This window comes from Bos mutus, chromosome 3 (assembly GCF_027580195.1).
Source record: "Bos mutus isolate GX-2022 chromosome 3, NWIPB_WYAK_1.1, whole genome shotgun sequence".
In the NCBI taxonomy this organism is placed as follows: Eukaryota; Metazoa; Chordata; class Mammalia; order Artiodactyla; family Bovidae; genus Bos; species Bos mutus.
In genome coordinates this window covers 100,911,154-100,934,240 of record NC_091619.1, presented here as the reverse complement: position 1 = coordinate 100,934,240, position 23,087 = coordinate 100,911,154, and the positions used below count along the sequence as shown (strand labels likewise).

Genomic DNA, 23,087 nt, shown 5'->3' with positions numbered 1-23,087 from the left:
CACACTCCCAAGCACTTCACATGATCTCACTCAATTCTTATAAAAAGTATTAAGAATAATGATAGTAAAGATGATCCAAAATCTTGAAAACAGAACAGAGAAAATGCAAGAATCAATTAACAAAGCCCCAGAAAAATAAAAGAATAAACATATACAGATAACACAATTACTGAAATTAAAAATAGTCTAGAAGGAATCAATAGCAGAATATCTAAAGCAGAAGAATAAATCAGTGAGCTGTAAGATAAAATGTTGGAAATAACTTCTGAAGAGCAGAATAAAGTAAAAAGAATGAAAAGAACTGAGGACAGTCTCAGATACCCCTGGGACAATATCAAACACACTATTCGAATTATAGGGTCCCAGAAGAAGCAGAGAAGGCAATGGCAACCCACTCCAAAAAAAAAAAAAAAAGAACTCTGTGACTAAGGCACCATCACTAATCCTTTTCAAAGATGGGGAAACCAGGACTTCCTTGGTGGTCCAGTGGTTAAGAATCCACTCTGCCATTCAGGGGACACAGGTTCGATCCCTGGTCAGGTAACTAACATCCCACATGCCTCAAAGCAGCTAAGCCTGCACACCCCAAATAGAAAGTTTGCACACCATAAGGAGGATCCTGCGTGATGCAACTAAGACCATATATTTTTTAAATAAAGATGGCAAAACTAAGGCCCAAAGAGAGCTAAGTAACCTGCCCAGGCTCACACAGACTCTGCGGCTTTGCCACTAGGCTCTGGAAGACCTGCCCTGAACCTTGCTTGACCCTCCGCCACCTCTAGGAGATGGGCAGGGGCTGTGCCCTGACATGCCAGCAGCTCAGCTTCTGCCTGGCTTATCCCAGAGAACACGGTAAGCACTGTTCACCAGGCACTGCCCATGCTCCAGGCACCAGTCTCCACTCACCGAGTGGAGACAAGTCACTGAGAAACCTCCTGGCTCCATGGGGTGGACACTGGACAGATGCCAGCAACTATGCCACATGCTTGGCCACTAGGACTCCTCACCACTGGAGTCACCTGATGTTCAGATCCAGGTGTCCATCCTCTTGGCTTCTACTCCGACCACATCGCCCCATATTTCCTAAAAATGCTCTACTGTGCTCTCCCAGCCAGGAGTCGACCACAGATCTTTTTGATTTCTAAAAAGAAATTCTGAGCTCCAAAAATACAAAGCAGGTGTCCATGCCACACCACACTGCACCTGCATTCCCCGCTCACCTTGATTTCCAGTTTGTGGTTGATGGCCAGTGCAGAATGCTCCAGAGCTTTAATGACAGAAGCGTACGAGTCTGAGAACTTGGTGTATTTTCCCACGAGGGCAATGGAGCAGGTCTCCAGCAAGCGGTCATATCTATCACACAAAGGTCAAGAAATATCAAATTACTCAGGCCATATGTACCTCCATGAGATGAAAATCACTATTTAAAGAGGGAAAAAAAAAAGTCTGAGAAAAATATGATAGGAGCAACTACTGTCTGAGTTCTATGTACAGAACAGTAAAGACAAAGCAAGTTTCAGATCAACATGGCAGGCTTTGTAAAGAAAGTAAGATTTTGGAACCCGCCTCCAAGAGATGGCTTCAAAATCTACTCCAAATTTTTTTAATGAAAAGATTAACAAACACAGACAATTCACAAGAGTTATGTGATGAAGGGAACAGTCCAATTATTGGCATCCACACAATAGTCCATACTCATTAAAGTTTTTTTCATTATAAAGTATAATCAGTAACACAAAAAAGCTTATAATATTTTATGAAAGATCATAAAACCGTGTGCTATTTTTGTGGCCACATAATGATATACAAGCAAATGGACATAGACTGAAAGGGAAAAATGTCAAAATGAAAATGAGGATGGCTGAGCAATGGCAGGCGCGCTCCCTCCGCAAATGCCGATTAGTGCTGTCGGGGTGACTCTGAGGCCGCAGCAGTGCACGCCCAGAGCTCGGCGGCGCAGGGTCAAGGTCCGTCACGTGCTGGGTAAGCATCTCAGAGTGAGGGGGCAAACAGGGTGGTGGGCCAGTCCCCAGACTGATGAGCTGTGACAGCAGCAGTAAGAACAGACTGGACAGGACCTCCAGCCCAGAGCGACCCACAGCGGCAGGCAGGGGAGGTTCTTAAAACACTGTTTCAACCCCCTGCCTTCCTGTTTTTAGTTTGATTCAGATCTTGAACAGCTTCATGCAACTGTATTTATTTTTGATGACAGACACCCAACTAAAGCTTTTCTTCTGCCTGATAATATCACTGGCAGCTGAATGATTTGAAAAATCCTTTTCCTCTGACACGAAAAATAAGAATCCAAATTCAGTGACAAAAAGAAAGGAAGAAAGAAAAGACTGGACATCCTTGCTGATCCTTTTGTGGTGTGGGGTGGGCACGTTCCCAAACACAGCTCAGATGCCTGGGAGCACCCAGGAGTGCTCCAGCCATGTCCTGCCATCCGTGTGGGCCTCAGGTACCAGTGCTAGCCCATCACCACAAGCAGGCCTGTTTGCACGGGAGACAAGGGGACAGCTGTGTCATCTGTGACCTGAGCCAGCTCTATCAGGACTTCCTCATCCATGATGCAGCTACGCGAGGGCTGGCCAAGATCCTTTCTTCACACCCCTTACCACGAAGGCCTTTCCAATGTGAGCTGATACCACATAAGAAAGAGCTGAATTCCCTGAGCTTCCACCAAAAAAAAGGAAAAATAAGGCTGAGACCCCCAGGTCCTTATTAAGAAGCAAACCTGTCGGCCATCTCTTTCCACTTCATCAGCATTTTTCGTGGCTGCCTCTCAATAGGAAGGTCAAGTCTCCGGAGGAAATAATCTACAACCCCCTGCTCCTCTAACAATAAGGGGACTCGGTAGATGGACGAGACATCATGGACACAGATCACCTGTTTAAAAATGAGCAAAGTTAATTCATGAAAAGGAACAAAAACTGAGCCGACAGCTCCCACCAGGCATTATGACCTTGGGAAAATACAGTCTCCTAGCAGGTATTATCAGAGAAGGCAATGGCACCCCCCTCCAGTACTCTTGCCTGGAAAAATCCCATGGATGGAGGAGCCTGGTAGGCTGCACTCCATGGGGTCGCTAAGGGCACAACTGAGCGACTTTACTTTCACTTTTCACTTTTATGCATTGGAGAAGGAAATGGCAACCCACTCCAGTATTCTTGCCTGGGGAATCACAGGGACAGAAGAGCCTAGTGGTCTGCCGTCTATGGGGTCACACAGAGTCGGACACAACTGAAGTGACTTAGCAGCAGCAGCAGCAGGTATTATGACCTTGGGAACATAACTGTTCTAAATTTGAAAAACACAGAAAAGGTCAACTTTCTAAAAAATATAAATTAAGAACAGATAGTGGCTAATCTTCTATGAACATGGGTGCAAACATCCTCAAGAATTCATAAACAAAACCACAAATTAGTTTTTAAAAAAATCATGTCCAGGTAGCAAATGTCCGAAGATCAATGGTTTTAAAAATTGGCTTTCATTGAAATCACTCCCAAGTGAGCTTTTAAAAATTCAAAGGCCCATGCAGCACTGCACACCACTTGAATTTAACAGTAGAATTCACTACAGGAATAGATTAAAAGGCGGGGGGGATCACCTTGGTGGATCCAAATTTAATACAAATTCATAATAAAAATTCTTAGTAAATTGAGGAAAATGTAAAAATATAAAAAACCCACAGCAAATACCATTTGGCTTGATATTTAATGTCACTTAATACGTAAAGTCTGAAAGAGGCCAACCTGGCCACTATCATTATTTCTATTCAATATATTAGAGATATGAGACATTACAATTAGATAAGAAAAAATGTATATGAATTGGAAAATAAGAAACTATTGCCACTAATTGCATATAACATTGCTTATTCATAAAAACCAAGCGAACTTACAGGCAAACAATCAGAACTAATAAGTTTAGTAAGCTTGCTAAGCTTGAGATCAACAGGCAAAAGTCAACAGGGTTTCCTACGTGTGTATGTGTGTTAGCCACTCAGTCGTGTCAGACTCTGTGACCCCATGGGCTGCAGCCTGCCAGGCTCCTCTGTCCATGGAATTCTCCAAGCAAGAATACTGGAATGGGTAGCCGTTCCCTTCTCCAGGGTATTTTCCCGACCGAGGAATCAAACCCATGTCTCCTGCACTGCAGGTGGGTTTTTTACCATTGAGCCACCAGGGAAGCCCCCTACATAGGTCATATCTAATCAGGAAATTAAATTTTTTAACAATATGTCATTCACATAGTAATAAAAATTATGAATACCTATAAATAAATCTAAAACACAATTCACAAAGATAAAAAGTCTATAAACCACCTTCACAAAGAAAACTAGATTACTGATCTTTCAACAAATGGAGTTGGAACAGCTAGACAGCTCCATGCAAAAAAGATGAGTTCCAAATTTTACTGAAGTTACTATCCATAAAAATTAACTTACAACGAATCCTAGACCTATGTACATGTTACGACCTAAAATTATAAAACTTTTAGAAAACACAGAACATCTTCATGACCTTGATTAAGCAGAGTTCTTAGATATGACACCAAAAGCACAATCTATAAAGAAAATAACTGATAAACTGGGAGTTCATCAAAAATATAAAAGCTTTTATGCTCCCAAAGACACCATTAAGAAAATGAAAAGACATATACCTGAAACTAACATGACACTGTAAATCAATTGTACTTCAATTAAAAAAGGAAAAATAAAATGAAAAGACAAACCGCAAGCTGAGAAAAAAATATGCAAATGATGTATCTGATAAAAGACCTGCACTCGAAATATATAAAGAACTCCTAAAACTCAGTAAGAAAATTAAAAGACAGGCAAAAAATGTGAAGGTCTAATTTAAATACAGAAACTCCTGTCACATTTTTAATAGTGACTAATTTCAGCAAAGTTCTAAGATGAAAAGAGAGGAGGGGGAAAAAAATCTGTATTTTTAAATTACATGCAACCCTGGCTCCCAGCATGAGCTGTGTGATGGAATTTGCTTCATATGTACACTTCTGCTTCTCAACAGTTGTGAATTTTTTTAAACTCCCCTATATAAGGAACTTTCCTTTACATTTTTAATAAAATGCCACAGTTCAGATGGTAAAGAAACTGCCTGCAATGCAGGAGAGCCAGGTTCAATCCCTAGGCCAGAAGATCTCCTGGAGAAGGGAATGGCTTACCCACTCTGGTATCCTTGCCTGGAGAATCCCATGGACAGAGGAACCTGGCGGGCTACAGTCCATGGGGTTACATACAGTCGGACACGACTGAGTGACTAACACTTCCAATTTTAATAATAACCTATTCTATTATAGAATTGAATTACCTTGGCTTGCAGGGACAGAAATACAAAAAATAACTGAAGTGCATGAAAAAAGGCTGTTTATACCAATCAAAGTATTCTGACGTTCCACACACTTAGTATGAAACAGAATCCCTCAGATGGAGCTCCTGGCTCAGGCATCAACCCAGGAACAATGATCTCCAGCCTCCGGCTGCTCCCACACCCTGAAGCACAAGCCGTCGTGGACTGGAGAGGACCGCTGCCTCTAATGGACAAAGGCTTTCCTCTGCTTCATTGGCTCTAATGCCAGCACAGTTACTTTCGTTTTTTCATATTCACTTTCCATACTCCTAGAAGTCTTGTAAATGGATTTCTCTTATTTTAACCCTGTTGCTTCACTCATTCCTCTCTAGGCCAGCTGGGCTCCTCTGATTCTCAAACAACCTAGTAATAGAACAAACCATCCATACCCCGACCGTAAGTTCCCTGACCTCAACTTCCTTCTGCTCTAAGTCAGCCAAACCTGACCAGAGTTACAATCCCAACTCACCACCCCTGGAATTTCCGTACCATGCACTTGAGATATATCAACTTCCAAAATGTTGAATTTCCTATACCATAGGTATCTGCCATTAGCACAAGTAACAAAAAAAGACTTAAAAATGTCTAGAGCCTCCAACACTTAGACAGCAGGCTCCAGGAATATAAAGTTGAATAAAGTGATCCTTGCCCTCAAAAAGCTCAGTCTGTGAGGGGAGACACACACAGACAAAACGAACACACACACACACACACACACACGGGAACAGATACACACAAACACAATAAGGGGCAATGACAGGCTCACCAGCAGGACCTGTGAGACACACAGGTCACCCAGAGTTTTGAGGAGGTTTGGAAGGTAAAGCTTCTCAGACAATACCGTGTCCTAGTTGGGCTCCGAAGGATGAGGAGGAATGGGAGATTGTCAGGCCTATTTCCAGGGAGGGGAACACCTGCTGGGCATGGCTGGAGCAAACCATAGGAGTTGGGACAGACAGGACAGGTAAAGGATATTTGGGGAACCACAGGGATAAGGTGATGGAAAATTATAGGGCCTGTGGGTGTCAGTTCTTCTAGGGAACAGTCTCCTGTCTCAAATTATGGAATAGCAATAAGCCTCATGAAACTGGTTAAGAGACTAGGATAATTAGAAGCAAAAAACGGTTTATGAGAAGATGAAATTTCTACTTACTTGTTCAGGTTCCACATGGCAGAACATCGATATTTTCTCTTTCACTGACGTGTCAAGAGGATTTGAGCACCGGCACACAACCTAGACACGTGGAGAGACAGAAGGGGTTACAAAGTTGGGTTTTTCTCCGGACTGAAATTAAAGTAGACACCACATTGTTACACTGGATGAAAATGTCAACTCCTAGCACAATGCACAGAAACTGTAAAAATGTTACCTGTTTTCAAAACTTCCTAAATCCCAAGTTGGACAAATGTGCAAGAGCAGTAGGACAAATTGACAGAGAGATTAATGAGCTGACTGGCGTTTCCTTCAACCACTGCTCTTGGGCAGGAGGAAAAGGAGAATGAATGACTGCATAGCAGGAGAAGACACAACTTCACACATGCCAGGTAGGGAAATTTTTGCAAACCACATCCCAGTTCAAAGCACTGACTCTATTTGGCCACCGTCGGCTAACTACACGCAGGCCAAGAAAACAAAGGTTTTCGCTTTCATGAAGGCCAGATCTTAATTAGACAGACAAGATCACACTGAAACCAGGTAACCAGGAAATCTTACCAGATCTGGGGAAAGCCCAAGCCCTCTGAGTTCCCGAACACTGTTCTGGGTGGGTTTAGTCTTCTGTTCCCCTGTTGAACTTGGCTATTTTACAGGAGGAAAAAAAAAAAAGTTAGTTACTCTGTGATAAGGGACTTTCAAGTATGACTTTTCTCCCAACCTCTTTTAATACGTAAATAGATAATTTGACCATTTACCTAAACTCCCATCTAGTTTTCAGATTGTCAAGGTTACACCCATGCATGTTTTACAGTAAAAGAGTCATTTAAGGTTTGTCCAAAGAGCAGCAGCACCAGTCCTATCTATCCCTTCGCCTTTCCAAACCCGAGAGACAGCTGCTCTTCCACGTTTTTCTTTAAATTGGAGTATACATGATTTTTCTGGCGGCTCAGCGGTAAAGAATCCGCCTGCCAGTGCAGGGATGTGGATTTGATCTCTGGGTCGGGAAGATCCCCTGGAGAAGGGAATGGCTACCCACTCCAGTATTCCTGCCTGGGAAATCCCACGGACAGAGGAGCCTGGCCAGTTACAGCCCATGGGGTCGCAAAGAGCTGGACATGACTGAGCGACCAAAACAACAATAGCTGATTTACAGTGTTGTGTTAGTTTCAAGTGCACAGTAAAGTGACTCAGATATATCCTTATACATACATAACTATATACATATACATACATATGTGTGTGTACACACATACATACATGTATACTTTTTCAGATTCTTTCCCATTGTAATGACAAGATATATAATGTAGCTCCCTACGCCGTACAGTAGGTCCTTCACCCTTGAATGAGCCTCCTCCTATGCTTTACACTGCTATTTCTTGACATTTTGAGGCATTTTCTACTGATTTCCCTTTTGGATCAGGAACCCACTCTTTTCACTTCCCTGCCCCTATTACATGTACCTGCCTTGTGTCTGCAGCCCCCATCTCTGTAGACACTGTGCAAATTAATCCACGTGCCATGACTTTTCCAATGATTTGGCTTCGTTGGTTGGTTTTTTGGTTTTATTTTGTGGATATGCTGAGTTTTCTACATACTAAATTATTCTCCTCTAGCAGATATATTTGTTGGGTATATAATTCTAAGTTAGAAGTCATTTTCCCTGAAAATTTTTAAGGAAACAGCTTCACTATCTTTTACCTTTCAGGACTGCTGTTGAGAACTCTAATGCCATAGTGATTCTCGATTTTCCTCTTTAGAGATTTTTAGAATTTCTGCACCATTATTTCAAAATGTCACAACTATGTCCCTTGGTGGGGGGTCATTTTTCATTTAATAGGCTGGGCATTAACTAGGCCCTCCAATCTAGAAACTCCTATCTGGAAATTTCCTTGAATTCTTTAGATCAGGAGTCAGAAAAATTTTCCTATAAAAGGCCAGACAATAAATATTTTAGGTTTTGTAGGCCACACAGTCTCTGTCACAACTACTCAACTCTGATGTTTTAACACAAATGGGCACGGCTGTTCTATTTTCAGAAACAGAAGGTGGGCTGATTGGTTCACATTACACATGCCTCTCCATTTCTCCTATTTTTTAAAAACCTCATTATTTGGATCAGAAGTCCCAGACCAACCTCTAAGTCCCTTGCCTTTTCTCTCCTGATCTTCCTGCTCTACTTTATAGGGTATTTCCTTAGCCTTCTCTCTCCTAAATTTTCATTCTTGCTATTTAATTTCTAATTTCCGAGAATTCTTTCCTGTGCTTTGAATGTTCTCTTCTTAACATATCCGGCTCCATTTAATGGATGCAGTTTATTTCCTCTTAATTCTGAGGATATTAATGAGATGTTGCTTTTTCTTTTTCTGATGGTTCCTTTTCCTACCCCTGCAGAGCCTCAATTTCCTCTAAGTTAATTTTCTTCTGTTGTTTTGGTCTTTTGCATGCTTGATGCTTTCTCCAAATGCCTTGTGATCACTGGCTGCCAGCTCACTATAAAAGCTAACCGAAAGTTCTGTGAGTAGGTGGGCTTGTCCACCAGGGTCCTAGCTGTGGGGATCTGACTGGTCTGTTTTCACCAGGAGCCTCTGAAGGCAGTGTGTTTTCTCCTGGGTTAGTCACATACCCCAAGAATCCTATAATCTCTTACAGACAGTCCCTGCCTGACTATGAAAGTGTGAAAGTGAAATCACTCAGTTGTGTCCGACTCTTTGCGACCCCATGGACTATACAGTCCATGGAATTCTCCAGGCCAGAATACTGGAGTGGGTAGCCTTTCCCATCTCCAGAGGATCTTCCCAACCCAGGGTTCAAACCCAGGTCTCCCGCATTGCAGGCGGATTCTTTACCAGCTGAGCCACAAGGGAAGCCTGGCTATGATGATCTGCAAACCCAGTAGCAGAAGAAGGCAGGGTGTCTCCACAACACAAAATTACACTGTCCCTAGTGTCTACTCATCCAGAAAAAGCCTAGTCCTCTGCCAAGGCAAGAGAGGACTGATGCCCAACTGTGCACATTAGATAGGGAATGCCAGAGTCTAAGTGCTTCCGAAATAGCAATTATAACGAGCCCCACGTCACCCCGAGGCGCCCAGGGCTGCCCATTCCCGAGTCTTCACGGCTCTGCAGGGTGAGCAGGCTTGCTCTCTGCTTTCCCCGCTGCCAGCTTAGGATCCAGCTCTCCCAGGTCTGCCCGGCTCGTTTCTACTAGGCCATCTGCTTTCTGTCTTCCTAATTTCTTGTTACTACTGACTCCACTCAGAGGATTCATCTTTGTGAATTTTTGTCTTAAAAAGGAATTCCCTTTACTCCAGTTGCCGTATAGTTTCACCATGTACTAGAGACAAATGGACCTGTGCAACCTACTGTCTACAACTGCAAATTACCCTGATCAATTTTTCAAATGTTTTCCATTTGACCTTTGCAAAAATATGATTATAATAATTTAAAGTTCACAAAGAAGTGTGTATATTCCCTGTTTCCTGCACCTCAAATATTTGAAACAGATAAGGAGTGAAAACCACCCTTTTCTCCCTCTTCTCCGTCCCCCAAAGTGAAGCCCTAAATGCCTTACCTGCGGCACGAGGCTGACATGAATATTACAGAAGTTCTCTCTTTTGACCTTGAACTGGAATTGACGGAAGGCCTCAATAAAGGGCATGCTTTCTATATCTCCTACTGTCCCACCGAGCTAGAATGACAAAGTTAATTTAGAGGTGAAACACGACATCTTCTTGTGGTTTAGTTTCCTAACAATTGCACTGTGTCATCTCAATTATCACTAACAACATAATACAGATGCCCTGGATCCAACAAACGTCAGTTAACAAGAAGCAGACGTTTCTCTCTACTAAAAGATCCCTTTCTGATAGGCTCACCATTCCCCAAGGTTATTACGGATCTTTCCACATCATTTCAAGGAAAAGGTCAGGTAAACGATGCCCTAAGGAATTTTATTTGTCTGAAGAGTCACAAAGCAAAGAACCTGAGATCTGACTACTTAGCCATAAATAACTTCTGTATTATAATAAAAACCACTTATAAACAAACTGCTGGAGTCTCCTGTTTTCACAGGAATGCTGAGATCTAACAGCTGGGACCCGCAAAGCAGGAGCACAGAAAGTGAAACCGAAAGAGGCTCAGGAAGGAACATTGCTGCTGCTGGAAACAGAAGGTTGGATCACCTGATTTTCTCAAGAGACAAAGGAAAATGTGTCATACCACTCTTACTGGTACAAGCCATACTAAGCAAGTGTATAAATGCTGGAAGAAGAAGGCGTGAATGAAGTATCGCTTTTGATGGTGGGGCCACTCCACATGACCGTGACGGTGCCCTCACCTGCCACGCTGCCCTTGGGAGGGTCAAGGGCTTCACTGGCAATTGGCTTATCAGTAGCTGGTGGCTGACTAAAGAGGAGAAAATGTACACCCGGTCACATGCACGGGTACCACGGAGTGCCACAGAGACTCAACAAACCTCGATAACACACACTTGAGGTTCCAGACCATCTTCGTCCACAGGTATTAAGGCCTGTCTCATTACCCACTCCTGGATTGCATCTGTGATGTGCGGGACCACTGAGGAAGAGAAAAGACCTGCGTGACTTGCACATCCCATGGGCATTAACTGAGGCAAACATACTTTTTGTGACAACAAACCACAGAGCAGCAGGGGCGTATAACAGTATCAGTGAGACCCCTCTTGAATGCCCTTAACAAATCACACTCCCCTGGCCTCCCTTCCAGATTTCCCAGTTGTGACTGGAAGCCCTGCAGGAGAGCAGGACCTCGAGGGGCAACCGAGCCACCTGGGAGCGGCGGCCCCAGTGCAGAACCTAACCTGGTTCCACAACCACTGAGCGGCTGCCACCCCGACCGCTTATGGCTGGGGAGGCACATCACACACACCCTTTTCCAAGGACAAGAGAGCCCCAGGACCCAGATCCATCAGTTTCCAGCTTACTGAAGGGTAGACAACCTGCTGCAGAGGCGGGAGAGCACAGCAGGGTGGCTGGGACACAGCATCTGGGGCCAGAACGTCTGGATTCAAATCTCAGGTCCTCCACTCATTAGGTGTGGCTCTTTGGGCAACATGCCTAACTATTCCTAAGTCCAATCTCCCTGTCCGTGAACTGGAGCTAAGAGTTTCTCCTTCCTAAGGTCGTGGAAATGTCACCAGAGTGCCCTGGGGAGCTGGTTGGCAGAGCCCTCGCAGACAGTGTTCGCCCTCACCAGCCACAGCTCGGCACTTTTTAAATCACAGTCCTGGGGCTCAGAAGGCCAGTTCCAACAGAGCAGAGATTACTGTTTAACCCACTATGTATATAACCCGCAGTGCCTCCAGCACAGGATATGATGTAGTTCACTCACAGCAGCCAAAGTGATCTTTTAAAAATACAAGTCAGAGTTCATTTCTCCCAGGCTTACATTCTTGAACGGCCTTCCAGACTCTGCATAAAAGGTGACCTCCATGCCGTGGCTCTTCGGGAGGCCCCATGGAACCTGGGTGCAACCCACCTCTCCCCTGTACCTTGGTCTCAGTGCAGAAAGTCTTCCTCCCGGTACCTAACCAGGCCCACTGCCACCGGGGGTCTCTGTCTGTGCTGAGCCCCCTCCTTCCCTTCCCAGGGCTAGCTTCTCAGCTCACTAGCCCCCTCCTTGGAGGCTTTTCCTGACCACCGGTCCTGATCCCTTTCCCCACCACTCTCTCCTCACTCTATTTAGTTCCCTCTTAGCTCCTACCAGGCATTTCACTTCATCTGTTTGTTTTTTCCTCTCCCATGTAACCCTGTGTAACTCCATGAGGACAATGGCCTCCCTGATCTTGTTCACCATTTACTCCCAGCACCAGTGAGCAACTGACCGTATTGAGCACTGAAGAAATTGCTGATGAGTGAATAAATGAATGAAGACATCAGGGGCCTAGAACAGCAAACTGTATGATAAAGATCACTGCAGCTCCTAATCAACCCTGTCCTGTGTGTTGGGAACTCGGAGACATACTCCACTGACTCAGCTCCTTTAATTCTGCCAACAACCTAAATAGGTAGGCACTGTTATTAACCTCATTTCACAGAAAAGGAAGTTAAGACTTCAAAGAGCGGAAGTGATCTGCCAGGGCTCACAAAGCTGGTAAGTGGCAGAGCTAAGACCTACACATGACCCCCCAGCCCAGAACCCGGCCAGGGTGGCCCCAGGGCAGAGCCAGCTGTCATCGCAACCCTTCGTTCTCAGTCCAGTAAAGTCCAAAGTCAAAAGCAGATTTTCTCTCATGACTCAGATGAAAGTCACTCTTCAACAACCCCCCAAATTTGGATTTATGCCATTATAGCAGACCAGTGGTTTTCCAACCACACCTTTTAAGTAGCATGAGTCTCAAACGATCAGTGTGCAAAGGCACGAGTGATGTTGTACTGGTGAATGCTCAGGCAGACCAGAGACCCGCTTCTCAAACTCCCTCCAGCCCATGACCAACCCAAAGGCCAATGGACATGACGGGAGTTCTTCTCCTTCTCACTGTCTATACACAGAACATTCCAGATGCACGACACACACTGTCTGGCTTACTGCCCTCATCTAGTTGCCTTCATCACTTCACACTCATCACTATGCAAAAACAACAGCTCTCTGACTCAAACCACACAGCTGGACTGTCAGCTTCAATATCATTCATAGAGAGGCGGGAGCCCACTCAAAAAATAACTTGAATTTTCAACTGAAGATATATTTCAATCACAATACTTGATGCTTTCATGCTGAAATTGCATAAAAGGTACATTTTTATACACAAAAGAAATTAAACTGGTAAAGATTTTTAAACATTGAAGGCAAATCCTATATTACCTTGGACGGTTTTCCCCAAATAATCTCCTTTGCGTTCCTTGTTAATGACGTACTGATAGATCTTGCCAGTGGTCAGATTATTGTCCTTGGTGAGGCGGATATCAAGGAAACGTTCATAGTTACCCAGGTCAAGGTCAACTTCCCCACCATCATCCAGCACAAAAACCTCACCTGCAGTGAACAGTGGAAACCATTAGGACGCGTGAGAGATACCTACACCGTGGCACACACTGAGTCCCCACATATAAACACCTGAACAGACCGATGTTTGCATTAACTTGACAGGAAGCAGGGAAATTTATTTTAGAAAAGTAAATATAACATGAAAGAAAAATCACCCCCCATTCTGCAAAAGGTTAACTCCATACTTCCCGTCTACCTCCAAACCCAGTCTGAATCAGAAGAGTCTGCTGTGAAACAGCATGGAATGAACAGAAGGAAGCTACGGCCATGCAAGACACAGGGGGCTCTATATGCTATGGCATCCATCACCCAAACAAAAAGAACTTTCGACAAAGTCTCCTACTTGAGCAGAGAAAGATTTAAATGTGATAAAAGTAGGATTTGATCCAAAAAGTTAAACATAGTCTAGTCATGCTGATTATAAAAACTGACTTCTGGGCCACGTTTTAGTCCAAAACAAAAGTGCAAAATTGCTCAAGTTTCCTCCTATTCTTTTGTTTAACACGCATGCCTTGATGTGCCATTACAATTTTTGCCCTAAATGGGGCCTTCCAACCATCACAATGGGAAACGAGCTCAAAAATAGGAAAGTAAAAATTGGCCTTGCTTCTCCCTCATCCTCTGCTCTCAAGAATTCTGAAATATTGCTTCAATTTTTCCATCTTCTCCTGACACAAAGATTTTGCTCTGATGACATTCATTGATTTTTACCTCTTATTAGAAAGTAGGAGTATGAAAACAATTTAAAAACTGAAGAAGTTTTTTTCCTTAACATGTCTTAACAGTACATCTACCCCCAATTTCAAGTAATTACTCTCTTACATAATTCAGACAGTTACCACACAGTAGGTAATCAGCAATAGCAAAGAAGTAAAGTGCTGTATTCCTACCCTATCTTAATGGTTTTGACTTTTCACTCACTTCAAAAGATGCTTGTTCTTATCCAAACTCTGTAAGCAAAACAGAATCTCAAGCATAGAGATGATCCAACTTCAACATCTATCTGTGGCCTGAATCCCTACAAAATGGTCCTTTGGTCTCTGAACATTTCAACCAAAGGGAACACACAAATTCTTGAAGTTGTCACCCCACTCTTGGAGAGCATTTGCTATTAGTAAGATCGTATATTGGGCCAAAATCCATGTTCTTGCAACTTCTATCAACCCATCCTATTCCTAAAGATTGGAGCCACAGAGAATAAACACAATCCCTCTTCTCAAATATTCGAAAAGTTACGATGTCATCAGATATCTTTTTCCAAGAGAAGAGACAAACTTTCATTCGGCCACCTAAAATATCATTTCTATCACAGAAACCACAAAACTCTAATGACTCCATTGCCTCTTAAGATTTCTGCTTCCAGAATACATTTGAATCAGTTCTAATGACGTGGATGAAACTGGAGCCTATTATACAGAGTGAAGTAAGCCAGAAGGAAAAACATAAATACAGTATGCTAACGCATATATATGGAATTTAGAAAGATGGTAACAATAACCCGGTGTACGAGACAGCAAAAGAGACACTGATGTATAGAACAGTCTTATGGACTCTGTGGGAGAGGGAGAGGGTGGGAAGATTTGGGAGAATGACATTGAAACATGTAAAATATCATGTAAGAAACGAGTTGCCAGTCCAGGTTCGATGCACGATACTGGATGCTTGGGGCTAGTGCACTGGGACGACCCAGAGGGATGGTATGGGGAGGGAGGAGGGAGGAGGGTTTAGGATGGGGAACACATGTATACCTGTGGTGGATTCATCTTGATATTTGGCAAAACTAATACAATTATGTAAAGTTTAAAAATAAAATAAAATTTAAAAAAATAAAAATAAAATAAAATTAAAAAAAAAAGATTTCTGCTTCCTTTATGTCAGGGTGAGAAAACCATCACTCTGCTCTGCCAAGGACTCTTCTCAGGAGGCAGGAAATGGAGGTTATGCAAAGCAAAACACACACAATTTCCAAGAGCTGACATTTTCTTTCACATATTACATAATTATTATTTCTAAAAAAGAAATGCATTTTGCTTACCATGCTCATAAGGAGAGAATGTGCCAGCATCAATGTTAATATACGGGTCAATTTTAATGGAGGTCACATGTAAACCACATGACTTAAGTATCGTGCCCACGCTGCTGGCGATGATTCCTTTTCCAATTCCTGATATGACACCGCCAGTAACTAGAATGTACTTCATTTTACTTGTTGACCTGAGAGGAAGAAAAAAACATACCTCAAGAAATCAAACTGATGTGGGTTGAAATGCCAGCTCTGCCATTTACTAGCTAAGAAGCCTCTAGGAGTCTCAGTTTCCCTATCTGCCATGTGACTTTGGAATGTTGTTATGTGGGATCCCAGCAAATGTTTCTTGGATCACTGGATGGCTTTAGTCAAATATGAATTGGAAAATAACTGCTAATTAAATAATGCCACTTTGGTTTAAAGCTTTGACAGCTAACAACCTTGTTGTTTAGTCGCTAAGTCGTGTTCAACTCTTTGCGACCCCATGGACAGTAGCCTGCCAAGCTCCCCTGTCCATGGAATTTCCCAGGCATGGATACTAGAGTGGGTTGCCATTTCCATCTCCAGGGGATCTTCCTGACCCCAGGGATAGAACCCATGTCTCCTGCTTGGCAGGCAGATTCTTTACCACTAAGCCACCTGGGAAGCCCAACAACCTTGAGAGCCTATTAAAACACAAAAAAACAAACAAAACCCAGCTCTGCTGACAGAACCCAATGCTCCCAACGCTGGCTGACACTGCCACCAGACACTGGATGTGCTTCAGGCAGGTGCTTTGTTATTTTCCCTTCATAGGGAAACTATTTCAATATTGGATGAGCACTCTGATTCCCCATGAAAAAGGTAATGAATGCCTTTGGCTAAACTATACTGTATCACCAAGAAAACACAGTTCGTTTAGGTTATAGAAGACAGAATAAAAGAACTTCAACATTTAAAAGGAGTTGCAGTTAAAACTAAAGGTCTTTTAATTAAAGGTAACTCTCTTCTGAAATTTAACAAGTTGTTCCTTACCAGCAATCTCTTCCAGGTATGTCATAAGGAGAGACTGTACATACTGGAGGAAAAGGACATCAGATAATAAACCAGTCTGAAGCACATACTGGGCAGAAGACTCAGAGAGGGAAGAGAAGATTAAATCTTAAGAGCAGGGGTGGCAAGGAACAGAAGATTCTGACTTGGTGAGAGAAAAAGGGGTGGATAGATGCAAGAACTGCAGAGGTGAGAGGTGAGCAGACAAACAGCAACAGGCTCACCAGGGAGAATTTACCACTGGCTCCGGCTTCAGAGGCTCAGAAATATCACTGGGTCAGTAAACCCGAATGTGATCAAAACGAAAACACAATCACAAGTAGAATGTTTTGGCATGGTCCAGGACATTTTCCTCCTCTGGGAACACTTCCATGTGAAGCCAAATTATAATAAAAATAAGCTAAGAAAGGAACAAGGAAACTGGGGAGTTCTGCTTGAAACATTCCCCTGCCCCGCTGTGTTCCTCCCCAAGGCAGGAATGAACATACTTGGCAAAGAGATGAGAATGCTCAGAATGTCCTCCCTACTTGGACAGCAAGAAAGACACTCAACCATGTCCTGCTCTTTCTATTCTGTTGCAGCATTCCCAAAAGCATGCTCCTTGGTTTTGTCAAAATGTACACAGGACTCCCAAAAAGGGCTTTATGGACAGATAAATCAGAGAAATGCTGGTTAAGCAGTCAACTGGTTTCTTTAATGCAAGACCCATGGGAGCCTTTAATAAGTCAATGTGCACTGTGATTTCCCAAAGGGATATACAGTCTGCAGTTTCTCCAAACTTGTTTGACCCCAAGTCCCTAGTATTTGAGAGACACTCTGCTCTCACTTCACACCTGAACAGTGCCTTACTGACATGTGAGTATCTAGACCTGGATATATTTTAGAGCTGTCCTAGCCAGGCTATAGTCTAGTCTCACTGATTAAATTTTGGATGTTCCTAGAAATTCCTCAACCATTCTGAGTGGGTACAGAGTGGATTACTTCTATAGAAGACTCATCTCATCCATTGGCATTTAACTGGCCTTGATTTTACTCACAGAGGATAACACCTCTCTTTATGGGAGATTCCTGTAGCCCCCCACAGTGCCTGACAATAAATATCCCAATGTACTCAGAGACCAGGCAGGAGATGCTGATGGGAGATACTGATGGGATAGTCACTCCCATGGATGGCCTACCCAATAGCTAAGTGCTACTGTGCTAGACACTTTAGGGACCACAAAAATTACTCAGATTTGGGCCCACAGCTCAAGTTGCAGTCCAGTTAGAGAGACAGAACCATTTACAAATAAATGAGTAATCTAGTGATGGCAGGTAGCAGAGGGATGATATGTGACAGGTATAAATGGGGAAGACAGAGCAGAAAGCTTTCAATAGCAAGACAAGAGTAAGTACCATGGACATCACAAAAAGGTGGAAGTAGGGAAGAGAGGATCCAGACACCTCCTGCTACGTGGACCTGACAATGGCTTTGAAGGGCAAGGGAACAGAGTGGACAGGAAGGTGACAGCTATCTACAGAACACAGACGCAGGGCCAAGAAAAGAGACTGAGAGTGAGGGGGGTCTGGGGATGGTGGGAAATAAATTGCAAATTTAGGCAAGGGCCTAAACCATGTGGCAACTTTGAGTGCTCAATCTGAGCTTCAGTCGGAAGGTGAGGAGACACGGGAAGATTTTCAAGCACAGAAGTAACATATATCAAGATGCATCAGAGGAATTCAACAAAGATGAAACAGCAACAAAGATGTTGTTGGTAAATGTTGAGATCCAGCTGCAGCTCCACCGGTCATGTACTGGGACCTGTCAAGTCACGGAAGCCGCCTGAAGCCCGAATCCTTACATCTGTTAAACCGGGCTGAGAATCTCCGCATCGCCCGTGTCACAGGACTGCTGAGAATTCAAAATTATAATGAGTGTGGACGTAAGTGCGCCACGCACACGTAGTGAACTTCTTTAAAACGCAGCATCTTCATTCTGGGCGGCCGGGGAGGTGAGGAGGCCAGCTGTGGGGCCGAAGCTTCCAGCAAGGGAGGCCGTCTGGCTCTGTAAGCTCCGAGGCCCCTTCCGCCTGCGGGAGTCCGGGCACGCCCGAGGGGGCCGCAGCCAGGCCGCCGAGCCCATCCCCCACCGCGGCGGGCCTTGATCTCCCTCCAGCGAGGCTCAGACCGTGCCTTGAAGCCGGAGGGGAGAGGCCCCGGGCAGTCTGAATGGAACGGCGGCCGCCGGGCTGCTTGCTCGGGGCGGGCCGGGCAGAAGGGGGCTCCCGCGCCTTTACGGCCCCCTCCGCCCCGCAAGCCACCCCGGCACCCTGATCAGGACAGCCAAGCCGCACGGACGAGGGCGCTGCCGGGGCCCGCAGCCCGGGGCCCCGCGGCCTTTCCCGCCGCCCCACGCCCCCTGCGGCCGCTCTACCCGGCTGCGCCCGGCCACGCGGCCCGGCGCGCGGGAGCCGGCTCCTCGCCGGCCTGGCCACCCGCCCCACTCCCGTTAGGCACGCAGCCCATTGGGCAGGCCGGCGGGCCACCTCGCCCCTGATTGGTGGGGACCATGTCTGTCACCGGCGGTGGGGCTGTCCCGCACCGGGCTCGGCTCCCGCCGCCGATTGCTGCACTGGAGAACAGCTCCCGCAGGATCCCCGGAGTCAGCCTACCTGAGGCCGGCTTTAAATCCTGCCGTCGGCTAAGAAGCTAAAAGAGCGACGCTCACACTGAGCCCCAGCAGCCAGTGCACCAGCCCGGCCGCATGCGCCGGGCAGTCTTTCACGGAGGCGGGCTCTAGGCGGTGCGCACGCAGAGGCAGGGGGCGGGGCGGGGGTGCGGGCCCTCCCTCGGGCGGGACCTCGGTACGCGGGGCTCAGGGCCCCGAGTGCGCAGGCGCGGGGTGGCACGCTTTCCCACCAGTGTGGTGGATCAGGGATCGTGCTCCCAACCCTGCTGACGCCTAGCAGACGCGAGCTGTTGGGAGACCGGGCAGGTCGTGGCGTTTCTGCCTTGCTGCCTTTGTCACAGCCAGTAGTGCGGGCTTCCCCTCTGGAGGAGGAGGAGACCCTGTTTTGATTCACACTTGGCAAATCCCATCGCCTGGCTCCAGCCCCTACTCCCCAACAGCCTTCTAGAGGAGGCGAGATCATCACATGGTGTCCCTGAACCGTCTAACCTTGTGGACAAGATGGTGTGACCACCCCCCCCCCCAACCCATCTCCCCTGCGGCGCCCTCTAAACCATGGGATGCCTGCAGTGTCACCCTCCACCTCTAGTCCAGGGAAGGCCAAGAGGGAGGCTAGACCCAGGCTCCTTCCTCATCGTGGGAGTAAGAATGTGTGAGGCAGAAAGAAAAGCCGGTATGAAGGCAGTGAGGCCCAGAAGAGCCTCGCCCAGTTGAGTTGGAGTGCAGTGTCTCTGCATTGAAGAAAGCCAAGGAAAGACAGATCAATATGGTGTGGCCACACCACACAGAGCATTAGGAACCAAGGATTTTCTCCCCGCCCCGCAACACCCCTTCTGCCAGGGCAGTGAAAAGCCATAGAAACTTTTTTGAGGAAGGGGTTTTGTTTTGAATACTGAATACCTGCACATTTTTTTTCTCCAAACACTATACATGTGTATACCTAAAAAGTAAGTCTCTGTATCCCAGGGTTCTGTTTTCTTCCCTAGAAGCAGTTTGTCAGGAGTCCTTGTATACCTTCACTGAAGGATGTAAAGCAAAGGTATGACACGATCAGACTTGTATTTCGGGACCATGACTCAACCAAATGGATTCCGAGAAACCAGTTAGCAGGCTTTTGCCTTCTTCCCAATCTGAATCATCAGCGCTTCTGCTCTGCCAAGATGCACTGTACTCCAAACCTCAAACATGCTTGGGATGTTTTACAGCCGTGCTTCTTTCAAGAAGCATTTGGTGTTTATCAAAGTGCCTGGGATGTGATAGACACTGAGAACATACTTGCCAAAGTAAAGAAGGTGCTGTAGAGGATCCAAGCCTCTCGCTCAGCCCCTCTTCTGGGTGACTGCTTTACCGTTTCCTCTCCTGCAGACCTCCACTCTCTCTCGGCTGATGGTCTTACTTCCTGTCTCACTAAGAAAATAGCAGCCATCAGGAGAACTCCCTTAAGTTCCCACCACCCTATCCATCAACCTGCTTGCATCTGTGCACACAGCTCTGCTTTGTCTCCTGTGCTGTGGACCAGCTATCCATCAGCCTCTCATTGCTGCCAGTGCTGTATCCTCTCATCGACTTAAGAACATCCTTCCAGTAGTTCTCCCCTCCTGCATCATTGATTTCTTTCTCCTAGATGATTTTCGCTAGCGTGATACAGTCTCTTGCATCTTAAAACCCCTCCCTGACTCCATATAATTCTCTGGCCACCTCTCCATTTTTCTGCACCCCTTTTCAACACACCTCCTAGAAAGCGTTATTTGAAATTGTTGTCTCCAGTTTCTTCTCTCTTGAACTCATTCTGTTGGGCTGTTGCTCATGTAATTCCACTGAAGCTTCTCTTGTCAAAAATTAAGTTCTAGGACTTCCCTGGTGGTCCAGTGGTTAAGACCCCACCTTGCAATGCAGGGGACAAGGTTTAATTCCTGGTGCGGGGCAACTAAGCCCATGAACCTCAACTACTAAAGCCCACACGCTCTAGAGGCTGTGCTTTGGAGAAGCTACCACAATGAGAAGCTTGTGCACCACAATAGCCCACTTGCCGTACTGGGAAAGCCAGTGTGCAACAACGAGAAAACCCAGCACAGCCACACACACACACACACAAATTAACTCCTAAAAAAAACTTTAATTTCTACCTTCTCAGACCCCTTCTCTATATACAAGTCCTAGACTCACAAGCACCATGTGCACGTGCATGATGTGAGCGTAGGTGTGTGTATTTGCATATTTGGGCTGCTCCTCTCGCTCATCTTGAGCTCACAGACTCTCTTTAGACTTCTTTGTGCAATCATACTGCACCCACATCCTGCCCCTAAACTCACTACTTCCCTAACAGTATTTGTCGCAGCTCGTCACTCCTTCCTTAAAATGTGTTCTTTACTTGGTTTCTAGGAAACTGCTTTCTCAGTTTTTCTCCTATTTCATAGCCCTCTGTTTCCATGTCTGCTTTCCTAGATCCTTTCCTTTTCCTGACCTGTAAACATCAAAACGCCTCAAGGCTCAGAATATCCCTTCACCATCTATAATCATTCTCTAGATGATCTAATTCGGACTTTAACTATCAGACTTTAAATACTAGGCTTTAAATACCGTCTATATTCTGACAACTCCCAAAGTTCTATTTCCAGCCTGGACCTCTCTCTTTATCTCTGAGTTTGAGGCCCTTCTAAGCATGAGGTTCCAAAGTCTGCCCTGGGCAAAGGTACAGAAGGCCAGGCCCCTTGGCTTCAGGTGGGACAATTCTGCAGTGCTGTTCGTGCTCCAGAACTCCCCCTGGGATCAGGCTGAGACTAGACTCAGCTAAACTAGGGACTGCAGCCTTTCTGTAAAGGGCCAGATAGTCAACATTTTAGGCTTTGTGGGCCATCCAGTCTCAGTCACAATTCCTCGACTCTGTCTTCATAGCCCAAAAATGACCATAAATGATATGTAAACAGAATAAGTGTGACTGTATTCCAGTACAAGTCTTCAATTCTAGAAATACAGATCTGGTCTGAAGTCCAGTTTGTCCACCCCTAAACACACCCCTTGTCCAGCTTCTTCCTGCCCTACCCCGCCTCCCTCATTCCCTTACAGGCTGCTCTTGAGAACATTCCACAGTTATAGTAGATCCCCTACATACAAACCTTCAAGTTGTGAACTTTCAAAGATGGAAACGTGCATCTGGTCCAGCAAGGAGCCAGAACCTGTGCCATCAGCATCAGGCATGAGTGAAATTGCAGCTTGCCCTCCGTCTCCTATCGCTGACGAACCTTCAGCTCTGCCATCTCCCACCTCCTTTCCCTCCCGCAGTCAGTAACTCTTCTTGCCTGTTCACTCGATGCCAGCCCCTGTGTGCCAGCTATTGTACTGGACTACTGTACTTTTCAAGGTACTGCACTGTAAGGTTTAAAATGTTTTCTTTGTTTTTTATGGATCATTTGTATAAAAAGTTTTATAAACCTATTACTATATAGCTGATTGTGTTAGTTGAGTACCTAGGCTAACTTTGCTGGACTTATAACAAATTGGATTTGGAGGAGGAAATGGCAACTCACTCTAGTATTCTTGCCTGAAGAATCTTATGGACAGAGGAGCCTGGTGGGCTACAGTCTATGGCGTCGCAAAGAGTCAGACATGACTGAAGCAACTTAGCACACACGCATAACAAATTGGACTTACGGAATGGAACTCATTGTATGTAGGGGACTTATTGTATTCAGCTACCCCTTCTCAGATGGGTTCCTAGGGAACCCAACGTAAGGCGGCACTCCTCCTGCATGTCCTCCTGTGCTGCACTCACTTCCGCCAAGACACTTCTCACAGGGTGCTCACA

General features: G+C 45.3%; 1 protein-coding gene across 4 annotated transcripts in view; it reads right to left on the bottom strand.

Moving 5' to 3' along the window:
* Positions 1–19,416, bottom strand: part of CTPS1 (CTP synthase 1) — a 31,779-nt gene extending 12,363 nt beyond the window's left edge. The window contains exons 1-10 of one of the 4 annotated variants that reach the window (XM_070368237.1): positions 19,266–19,361; positions 16,597–18,505; positions 15,592–15,770; positions 13,374–13,544; positions 11,008–11,108; positions 10,105–10,221; positions 7,090–7,173; positions 6,529–6,609; positions 2,738–2,889; positions 1,221–1,353 (exon numbers count right to left, since the gene is read on the bottom strand). In XM_070368237.1, the coding sequence (XP_070224338.1) occupies positions 1,221–1,353; positions 2,738–2,889; positions 6,529–6,609; positions 7,090–7,173; positions 10,105–10,221; positions 11,008–11,108; positions 13,374–13,544; positions 15,592–15,757 (1,005 nt within the window). In that variant the 5' untranslated portion in view covers positions 15,758–15,770; positions 16,597–18,505; positions 19,266–19,361. Of the gene's footprint in view, positions 1–1,220; positions 1,354–2,737; positions 2,890–6,528; positions 6,610–7,089; positions 7,174–10,104; positions 10,222–11,007; positions 11,109–13,373; positions 13,545–15,591; positions 15,771–16,596; positions 18,506–19,265 lie in introns of those variants that run through there. The other 3 variants (XM_070368238.1, XM_005904939.3, XM_070368236.1) reach the window with 3 other exon arrangements.
* Positions 19,417–23,087: the final 3,671 nt, after the last annotated feature.